Source organism: Austrofundulus limnaeus, unplaced genomic scaffold (genome assembly GCF_001266775.1).
Source record: "Austrofundulus limnaeus strain Quisiro unplaced genomic scaffold, Austrofundulus_limnaeus-1.0 Scaffold8, whole genome shotgun sequence".
Lineage (NCBI taxonomy): Eukaryota > Metazoa > Chordata > Actinopteri > Cyprinodontiformes > Rivulidae > Austrofundulus > Austrofundulus limnaeus.
Window position 1 is genome coordinate 2,960,414 of NW_013952410.1, and position 11,062 is coordinate 2,971,475.

General features: G+C 37.7%; 1 protein-coding gene across 1 annotated transcript in view; it reads right to left on the bottom strand.

Annotated features, from left to right (window-relative positions):
* The window catches only part of LOC106511436 (afadin- and alpha-actinin-binding protein), an 8,369-nt gene extending 2,637 nt beyond the window's left edge, over positions 1-5,732 (bottom strand). Inside the window, exons 1-10 of the mRNA XM_014000196.1 lie at positions 5,652-5,732; positions 4,283-4,391; positions 3,809-3,957; positions 3,399-3,602; positions 3,051-3,161; positions 2,449-2,584; positions 1,239-1,314; positions 746-935; positions 480-618; positions 1-126 (exon numbers count right to left, since the gene is read on the bottom strand). The exon at positions 1-126 is cut by the window's left edge and continues 1 nt beyond it. Coding sequence (XP_013855650.1) covers positions 1-126; positions 480-618; positions 746-935; positions 1,239-1,314; positions 2,449-2,584; positions 3,051-3,161; positions 3,399-3,602; positions 3,809-3,957; positions 4,283-4,301 — 1,150 coding nt within the window. The 5' untranslated portion in view covers positions 4,302-4,391; positions 5,652-5,732. The remainder of the gene's footprint in view (positions 127-479; positions 619-745; positions 936-1,238; positions 1,315-2,448; positions 2,585-3,050; positions 3,162-3,398; positions 3,603-3,808; positions 3,958-4,282; positions 4,392-5,651) is intronic.
* Positions 5,733-11,062: the final 5,330 nt, after the last annotated feature.

The window sequence follows — 11,062 nt, forward strand, 5'->3', positions numbered from 1 at the left end:
GCTGTTGTGTTTGAATAAGGTCTTTGCACTGTTGGATTTCCAGCTTCAWTCTTTCTATCTCCTCCTCATGAGTCTCTTGAGGAACGTCATCACTGTTTGTACTTTTACCCATCTGAGTCAAAGACACTGAAAAACCACAAAGAAAATTAGCCATGTCCAAAACAGGGTCGCAGGTGCCCATGTACAGTATAGCAGTCAAACAGTGTGAGGGGCAGGGTGGACAGATCACAAGTCCATCACAGGGACACACAGAGACAAACAAGACAAACTCACTCTCACCTAGGGACAATTTAGAGTTTCTGGTGTGTGGGAGTGCCAGGAGAAAACCCACGCACGCACAGAGAGAACATGCAAATTCTACCAAGAAAGGTCCCTGACTGGAATTCAACCCAGCAACCTTCTTGCCAGGAGACAACAGCTCTACCAACTGAGCCACCATGCTGCCCCTGTTGGTAAGATGATAGATGTATTAAAGTTACCTTGGCTGTCCAGTCTTTCGACGTGGCTTTTTAGTTTTCTCCACTGAAGGCGAATACTGTTGGCCAGTTTCTCCCGAGCGTGAACACAGTTCATCTCTACACTCTCCTGGCTGGAATCAAATATTTCTTCCTCTTCCTCCTCTGAAGCAGGCTAAAATAATAACAAAAAAATCAGTCTTTTTTTAAACATATACTGTATAAGATTATGTATCAAATGATCAATTTTTGGCAAAATCACAACAATGAAGTGAAATAAGCAAAACAACCTGCCTCACCTGTGTGTCCCCAGCTTCTGGTTTCTCTCCTTTCAGAGACAATTTTCTTGATTTCAGTATGGCTGCAATTTCTTTTTTCATCTGATGCAACACCATTTTTAGCTCCRCATTTTCCAACACAAGCTCCCTTTGTCTAAAGTCATAGTCGCTCAGAAGAGTTTTGTACATCTCCCCTTCATGTCTTAAGGCATGAAAAACAGACAACTTTATATTATTCTTTGATTTTTTTTTTAGTCCATTACAGGCTTTACATATTTTAAGCAGTTATTTCACTCATACAAATAGTAATTTATGTTATAAAAGGAAACATTTTTATTACTGATAAAACTGAAAGATGAGCTGATTCCAAAGTAAGACGAGTCCCTTTCTTATGTGTTTCTGCAGGTTTTCTTTCAAGTAATTATCATTTGAAATGCATTCTTAAAATCAAAATCCCTTTAGCCATACTAAGGTAAAATAAAAACCTAATGGGAGCAGAACTTACCTTGCCTTTGTCTTATCGGTTTTCCACAGACTCCTTTTGCCATCAGCTCTCCCCATGTTGTTTAAAACATCAATAGCTGAAATGCAGTAAAAATTAAGTGTGTATTTTTTATTTTACAACACAAACATGTGCAGACTGTAGAACTAGGTTTTTTCCTGGGTCTCTCACTGGCAGAGTGGTGGCCATCTTTGTAGTTCTTTATGTGTAGTCCCTCATTTTATGGTTATTTTAGGTGGGGTTGACCCCAAAAGTTAATCAGTTTAAGAAACTAGTTCCATTATGATTTATTGAAAGTTTCATTATGATAGTGTTATTTGTTTGTGATATATCTTGCTAACAGTAAGAATACATGAAGTGTGAATGGCCTCTGTGGCTAGAGAATGAAAACATKCACAGCCTGTGTGGAATATGAGGAGTGCATGAGTTCATCTCGGAGGAGGCAGTTAATGTTTCTTTGGTGAATCCACTTGCTGTTAGTATGGGTGATTTTCATGAGTCGTTCGTATCACTTGRTTTTTATTATCATTTATAACCAGTATTAATCTTTTGCATGAACTATTTGTTAATTCTTGTGTTTTACTTTTGCAGGTAGATAGAGACCTATTGGAGTCRTATAAGCACTCCAGTAGTTAGCTAGCACCAGTTAAATAAAAACTATAAATCATGTGATGGAGGGTCCAGAGCTTGTCCTTAAGAAGTAACGAAAAGCAGAGCTATGGGCGTTGACTGAGAGTATAATAGCTTTGGTCTACACAAACAGATTCAGACAGACGGGGCTACGGGACGCACACTGTCTCCAGGTGATTTTGGCTGTGATTTTCCTGCCGTTTTTCTGAGAGCTCTTATAAACTGTTGTGGTTGTTTTGTTTGAATATCAGGGGTCGGATTTTTAAAACTTGCGTACTCAAAACATGAGCCCAGAAACTTGTGTACACCACGTTTCACGCAAAGGTTGTGATTTATAAAATCCAAACTTGATGTGAAAATGTGCGGTGCCTCACGCCAGCTTTGACCCATGTGTACGCTCATTTTGGAGACGTGATCCAAGCAGGATTGTATCACCAATGTTTTACCCCTTAATTCTATCCAGTCGTTTGAGTACCAATCCATATTCTATTATGAGCAACGAGGCAAAACCTTTTAACAGTATCAACTAAAAATGCTTTTGATACTGAAATTTAATTGATGATGAAAACATTATCCATTTTACCTTGTTTTCGCTCCTTTTTGTCAGCCAGAAGTTGATTTAATCTCTCCTTTAGTTTGTTAAACTCTCTTTCCCTTCTTTTCATGTCGTGATTGTACTGACTGGCACGGCTTGAAATAATGTTCTGCAGTTTTTGCACCTGTTGAAACAAACAAACAAAAAATAAATAAAAAAAATTGGCACTTCCTGAAGAAAATGTATAAGGAAAATGATAAGGGCTTGGCCAAAAATTCATTCAACTGTGCTTTATGCAGCTTGGCAAAGTTAATGTAGAAAAATAAAAATGGAAGGTGGGATAATCTTTCTCAGTTTTGTAAACTGTTCGCACATATTTGCAATCCAATCCCTTGTTACAATCCAAATTAAGCTTTTCCATTAGTTCAATTTTCTGTCATTGAACAGTCACAGTTTGTGACCCAAAGTTACTTAGCATGAGAATTGGTCCAAGTTTTTCTTTTTAATAAAGCCACAGAATGATCTGCTGCTTGTTTGCCAAAAAAAACAATGCCTATTAACAAATCATTGTGCCTGGTTTTCTAGATTCACTTTATTTTTTTTTATCTGACACCTGGCACACCTGGGCTACATAACTTTGAAAATCATACCTCTTCTTTTTCATTTTTCAAGTAGTTCTGCAAACTTTTGACTTTCAGTTGAAGCTGTCGTTCTCTCTCATGAAGTCCCACGTTTTCTCTTTTAGAAAGTTCAAGCTGCTCCTGTAAAACACAAAGGAATGATCGACTGTCAAGAAAGCTTTTTATGAGAACCTAAAAAAATTATTTTATAACACGATATTAGCTTCACTAATAACAGCAAATATGCTTTTTTTTCATTTGAATACAAACTTGGTAAAATTGCTGCACTATTGAGTATAATTTAAGCAGTTTTGTAGGTCTTTAATTTTTTCTTATTCTGATACAATATTTAAACAAAAGAATCGTTAGTTTATTTACTTTTAGATGACTTGTTGTGTGCTTCAAGAAATCCACATTGCTGCTCAGCTTAAGCTGCTCCACTTCCATGTTTTCTAACRTTCTGAGGCTCCGGTGGTGCAGCTGAATCAGGTCATACATGCARTTCAACGCAGACACGTTATTCAGCTCTGAGCTGCTGTCCAGCTCTGACCAAACCGGTGGGAGGCCCAGTGATGACACCTCCTGCAAAGGAAGAACAGCGGCAATATGGTTTCTTTAGACAATAAACAAAAATACTTTTTTTTTTGGTTTTTGTAAAAGTGCATGATGGCACACTAGAAAAAAACATCAGTGATATTCAGAGATTGTGTCATGTGTACTTTAACTTCTATTCAAACATAAACTACAAAAAGGCTACGAATACAACAGAAAAGACAGAGTCCATTAACCTGATTGATGTGTGACAGACATTCTTGCACGTTATGCTCTGTGCAAAATGTCCTGAGTGTGTAGGGACTTCTGTGGAGCGGCAGCGACGGCTGGTTGAACTGCCTCAGGGGAGGTGTTCTACATTCAGAGCTGCGGCGAACGTCCTTGACTTGTGAAGAAAGAAGTATGTCCAATATCAACTCTGCATTGTCTTTTGCTGATTTAACAATTGAATAAAATTGAAAAAAGTTGAAGAAAAAAATAATGCATATTTTACACAATAACTAAGAATAATATTCATCTGTACCGGTTTTTAACACAGAGCACAAATGGAGGGAAATCTACYGGATAAATTTCAGTGCAGTAAGTTAGAACAGATGAGGTTTGCCAATAAGCCCACAACACTAGGAAAAGTAAGCAACTTTTTGGGTTCTAAAGCAGAACTTATGATAAATTTTCACTAATCTTCAAAGCAACAAAAAATTTTAACTCACCCAGTGGCATCTCTGGCATTGTTGCAGTGCAGCCTTCTAGTAATGCGTTTGGAAAGTCTACTGCATGCGCAGATTACAAGCGTTGACCACAAGATCCACCTACTCAACCCTGAAATAGACAATCAGATTAGCAGTGGCCATTCAACACTTTGCGGATTACAAGGATCATCTTGGGAGTACACACGAAGTGATGAAGATGAAAAACACAAAAAGGTGGGTAACAGAGCAGCTATAGGTTTTGTTCAAAACTAAAACATACATTATCTAGAAGACGTTTTTTTTTCCAAATCTTACGTTTCTGTTATGCTGTCAGACTAAATTATTATAACATTTAACCTGTTACAGGTCGGAACCAGGCTGCCTTTTGTTATCTCATGGCACTAATCGGCTCATCAGATCAACCTCACACAGACCATATGTTGATTTGTTTCCAGCAACACACAATCAAAATACATGGATGAAAACAAAAAATGAATGTTGTCAAGAAATTGTATGACCATTTACAAACAGAATCATTGTGTCATTCACAACCTGCACTTTATWGCAACAGTTATAGTAAAATAATCAAAATGTGCAATAAAATACACATTGTATCAACAACAGTAGTTTTATTTAATTATTGGTCGGTGGATTTTCATGTTGATTTTTTATTTTTATTTTTTTGGAGATGAATAAAGCAGTTCAGAGGACCCTACATTTTATACTTAATCTGATTAGACAGATGAAAACCCTAGAGCCAAAAAGCTTAACAAGCCTTGAACTGCGATCAGACTAGACAAGTGTTTAACCTATAATTTATTAAGCCACAGTTTACAAGTTTACAGCTTTAAAATGAGTGATGATTAAAACATTTTTAAGTTGCATATGTGTGCAGTAACTCCTCTTTGTATTTTTATTTAAGCATTCTTTATCAATTTTAATGTCACTTGAACTGCATGATGAGACTTTAAACGTATAATTATGTTTTCTTTTATTCCCAAGAGAGTGCATACAGTAACTTTATAAAGTAGCATGAAGTAACACTGCAGACCGAGCTTTAAGAGTAGGACATTTAAAAAAATTAAATAAAAAAAAACTTCTAAAGGCTCAAGCTGTTACCTTGTTTGGTTTATTTATCTACTCTGTACAGTAACGTTAAACGTCGTGTAAACATTGCTACCTTGCAAGARCTGATATATTTAAGCAACGATTTTCAAAAAAAAAAAAAGACACGCAGGTGTGAATTTACTTCGTAATTAGCGACGTTGAAATGACTACCTAACACCGCCGGTGCTAATTTCCACCGCTGAATGGCTGCCTTTTCCGGACAAGTTGGATCGTTTCAATCATGGCGATTATTTTTGGAAACAAAAATGCTTCAAATACTTACTTCACGCCACAGTTAACTAAGTATTACACAGCCGCTGCCTTCCGGCTCCGAAAGTCATGTCCACTTGCTCGCAGTAGGAGCGAAACAGCGCACAGACCAAACACAAAGCTGATTGGTCCACCCGTTGTCTAGCAACTGAATATGGTTCAATCTGATTGGCTGCTGCCTGTAAGGACCTTCAAGCGTTATTAATGCCAATAAATTTTTTAAAAATTGTTGTAGTTACACCCTCTCCTTATAAAAATGGAGATTAAATGAAACAAGTAGATTTAATAAGACCAGATTTTGTTTATATTTTTAATTGTAATTATTTAAGTCTGCAAGAATGGCATTTCTTTCATGCAAAAATATTATTATTACTGCTTTTGTTTATTCAACCACCTTCATTTCCCCCAACATCCTTAGGCGAAAAACAAGAAAAAAGCTGAAGARGGTGTGTAAAAGAGGGAGTCATATTGCAAAGCGTATGTCCCTTTGAATGATAGAGTCTGATGGATGGTTAAAGAGCAGCAGTGCAGCTGACCTCCCTTGGGGCTGAAGAGGAGCCTCTCCCCAAAGGTGGGCACCAGCCAAAAAACGGTTTTAGGTATCAGTAGAAGTGAAAATTTCAAACGAAACCATTCTATTTTCAAGAAATTTGTTTAATGTCCTTTGATTTTTCACTTTTTAGTCTTTCAAGTATTCCATTTTAATTTCTTTATGCTGCATCCAGCAGTCACTGTTATGTATGGATTTGTTTCTCTGCAATGTGAAATATTTCACAAGCATCAGCAAAAATTCTAAGTTGCGTTATAAGCTGTATAACAGTTTTAGATTTTTCACTGTCAGATTTTAACAAACTGTTGGAAGACCTACAGTACACACGTTAAATAAAAAAGACAAACTACAGGGCTTATGTGAATGTTTTAAATGGGAAATGTTTGATAGGAACATGGAAAACGAATCAATGTGGCTCCTGCATATTTGAGCCATCAGAAGTTAAATTTTGTTTCTTTCTGAAAATTATTTTAATTCCATTTTGTACAATAATTATGCCTTTTGCTGAGGGTGAAATCTCAAAATGCACTGACATTCTTTGAGAAAGAAAATTATGGCAATTTAAAAATATGTGCGCACAAGTGTACATGTGTTGTCACAACCCATGTTTGAGGAAAACAGCAAACTGTGAATTTTTTTTATCGAATCTAGGAAAAAATTAAGTTGCTGATGAGCAGCACTTGGTTGTTTGTTGCTTATGTAGTTTGTGTTATTTACACTGACGAGTAACCTGAAAGGATGAAATAAAGTCCAAAAGTAAATATTTACTTTGATAAACTCTTTCTGCTGCTACAACCTTGTGCTATAACATTACCACCAATTCCGTTTATTTCTATAAAACCAAGTCACTTGGGACACTGTGCAAAAAGCAATCAATCTTTATTGGCAATTGGCATTTATTATGTTAGAACATAGAATTAGAGAAGACAACTCTATTAAAAAAAACAAATAATAATGAGAATTAATGAAAAAAACACAAAGATAGCCAACCTTTGGCACAACAAGTTGCTAAAGAAAAAAAAAGTATTTTACTTTGTGTGTGGACTTCAACATTTGTTTAATCTCAGTGTTTTTGTACTTAATTATTTATGTTTAAGTCAAATGTTCACGCCAAGTACTGAAATAAAAAAAACTTAAAGCAGATGTGACTGGAGGTGCTTTTGATCTCTGCTTCTGGAAAGAGCATGTTTTCTTTTTCCACTAGATAGCAGTAAAGGCATCTGAATGGATCATTAGTACAGCCCCAAAATTTTGCTGATCAAATAGTACTTCTGTGATTCTTCTTGTAAGCATATTGATAACCTAAATTATTTTTTCGTTTTGTTAGTTCAGGCTCTCTTCCTGCAGGTTTTAAATTCAGCTGCTCAATAAATATTTATTAAGTTCAGACAACACTTGTTTATAATACAAAAAGTAAGGAAATATGTGTTTTGTAGGTTATTTCTTTGTTGTAACAATGCTCCTTGACAATAAATCTTATCGTTGAAAAGCTTTTAATTTCCCTTTTAAATGGTGCCGCATTTGTAAGGAAGATGCATTTGTGGGATGAGCAGCAGAGCTGAGTATGTGGGTTGCACATGAAAATTTGGCCAAATCTTCTCTGCCAAACAGCTTGTTTTGAGCTTCTGGTACCCAAAGTGCTGCCATTCAGGTGCCTGATTTAAGATTTAATGCTGAAAAAGAATTGTTTCAACAAAGAAGCAATCTGTTATTTTTGTATTTATATTTTGTTGATAATGTCTGCTGGTGCTGTGAATCTGTAACTTTCTTAAAGGATCAATAAAGTACCCATCCATCCAWGTGCATTCTTCACCTGCTTGTGACTTTGAGAGACAAGTATTCAGTCTTATAGGCTTGTAGACAAGTAATGTGTTAAATTTTATTATTTTTACAATTATCTGCACAACTTAACTCTCTCATCACACACAAAAACAAAATTGCACCCTGTCTCACAGTCACTTTAAATGAGGTGAATACTATATGCACTGTTTTTGTCCATTTGAGAGACTTCGACATGCTTTCTGATCAGGACTGAGCAGTGGCGGCTCTAGGATTTTTCTGAGTAAGGGGCCATAATGGTGCGTTCACACCGAACGCGATTTCAGCTTCAAAATCGCAGCCAACGCTGAAGTTTGAAGCTTGTGCACTTTGAGGTCAGACGCAGGACAGCTGCGCTGCATGGCGACAGCCGCCCCACCCCTCCCTCCTCTGTCGGGCTGTTTAATGTCGGACGAGGAAGTGGCTTTGCTTTATTTACAGAGAGCCAGAGCGTGTCACGCTCATCAGATAATTAATTCATAATTAATTCACCAGATAATTCAGAGAAGAGGCTCACAGCTCGCTTTCAGGACTACTTTTTTCAGTCTGATGAGTCGCTGCCACGCATTGCTGCGGATCAGGACACGACTGCAGCACTCATTTCAGCTAAAGAGCAGGAGCTCTGTCTGTTTCAGGTTAGTGGACATCATTCAGTAAACTGTCCCGTCGGGAAATATGTCACTACGTCACACAGTGGAGTCTCTCTGATTGGTTGACGCTGCGCGTCGAGCTGCAAAAGTTCAGATTTTCTAACTTCAGCGATTTGGACGATTTGGACGATCTGAGCGTTCGACGCTCAGATCGTCCAAATCGTTCAAATCGCGCTGCTCTAATCGCGCTTGAGGCGCCGCAGAACTTCCCGACGTTGCTTGAAGCGCGTCCACCATAGACTTTGTATGTAAACCTGCTGCTCCTGACGCTGAAATCGCATTTGGTGTGAACGCACCATAATATTCGGCCAAGTCTTTGTTCAACATCCTTTCACATAAGGTACCACTTTACAATAAGGCTCCCCTTATAGATGGCTTTTAAAGAGTTTTAAGTTATTAATTCATCTGTAATTAATTCATCTGTAGACACCTTATAAATTACTGTGTTTATTGTGCATTAATTAAAGGTAAAAAAAAAAAAAGAAACTATCCGGTTTCTTTCCAAACACTGAGCCAAATCTGTTTGGGTATTAAACTGTTAAGTGTAAACTCRGATGTCGAAGGTAAGTGGCTCAAATAACAGACTCAGGTAATGAATTAAYTATATTTATTTACAGTGCCCAAAACCCAGGAAGTAACTCGGGATCGCCAGTGACTGGAGAGGAGTCAGCTTAATTTCTAGGCGAGTTTCACAGCAATGAAGATTTTGATGATGACGATGATGCAGTAGAAAGCAGGGAACTTACTGATTCCCTTGGTGATTGATATGCAAGGCGTTGCAGGCTGTTCAGTGAGCACCAGGTGAGTATTTACAGGTGAATGGTGAAGGTATTTACAGTGGAAGTCTTCCTCGAGGATTTGCCAAGAGATGAACCAGAGAGGAGTCGAACAGAAGACTTGGAACCCAGACCAGGACCAGAGGTGAGTAGAGGTGATCTGGAGGTGAGGACTAATCAAAGGGTAAGTTTCCACAGGAACGAAGCCACAAGGAGCCAGGAGGTAAGTGGTGGAGCTGGGTCTCAACAGCTGCAAAGATTCAGAGGGCAGAACTTTTAAAGGATTTACTCAGGAGTACTTACATAAAACCAGAAAGCGAGTCCTACCAGTCAACTCTTTGTTCCTGTGTCTGCCTGTTTTGCAGCTCCTCCTTAAATACTGAACCTCCTGGCATGAAAATTGGCTCCTCCCGTGGAGAGTGATTAGTGCCAAACAGAGACAGGAGTGATAGAGGTCTAAACCTCTACATAAACATTTCAGACTAGTTTACCTTGTAAGCACAATAATGATTAGGAAACTCATATTTTAACATTGTACAGTATTACTGCATCATAAATATCCACAAGTATAAAGGGATCCTTATTGTAAAGTGTAAAACTGTACACTATTTTGGATGGGGTGGGATTATTTGGTATGTTAACATGACATTTTTTTAACTTTTATGATACATCATCGTTGTTGACAGTGTAGTTACCGTACTTGACTCATTAGCGCAACTAGTGTTTGAACATGGAACTGCATCCACCAAGATCACTCCCAGGTAGACAGATGAGTGACAGGACGGGCACTTCTAGGGGCCAATCAGATTTCAGCTGGGGCCAGTGCCCCTGTCGCCCTGCCCCTAGAACCATCCCTGGGACTGAGTATATTTCCCATCTGCGCCTTGAGCGTAGATGTGGAGGAGTTCCTGTTAAAGAGCATTGCCAGTTACATTGCAAAAATCTAAAGGAAACAGAAGTATATATTACGCTGTCACGTCCTCTAAGGAGTTAAGAAGTTGTGGTCTCAATAAGCATGTCGCATGAGGGGGAAGTTACTGAAGTACTATTATAGAAGGATTGCGCATCAAAACCCAGGCCTTCCATAGTAATAAAAATCTAAGTAGTGTTTAAATAAATGCTTATTTTAAGTCATTCAAGCAAACCAAGATATTCACTACTGATGGCATATTTTATTTAGCTACTTCACTTCCAATAAATTCTGACAAATTAACCTAACATCTTTAAAGTTTACATTTTTTGGAGGCTGTGGCCCAGTYGTTCAATGCAGGCAGAGGTCTACAAAGTACTTGAAAAAAATAACTAAGTAAAAGTAAAAATACCTTAACAGAAAACAACTTTGGTAAAAATAAATTTCACTGATGGGAAAAGTACTTAAGTAAAAGTCAAACTGTTCACAAAAATCAGGAAAGTAAAAGTACTTTTGCACACACTCTAAAAAAATAAACCGCTGAATTTACTTAACCAAACTGGTTCCACTAAACCAAGTTGAGTACATTAAGCAGCATATATATTTTCTTTTAAAGAAAATATGTATGTTGTCACTCTATATGTTTAGTGCAGGGGTGTCAAACTCCTGTCCTCGAGGGCCGCTATCCTGCATGTTTTAGAGGTTTTCCTGCTCCAACAC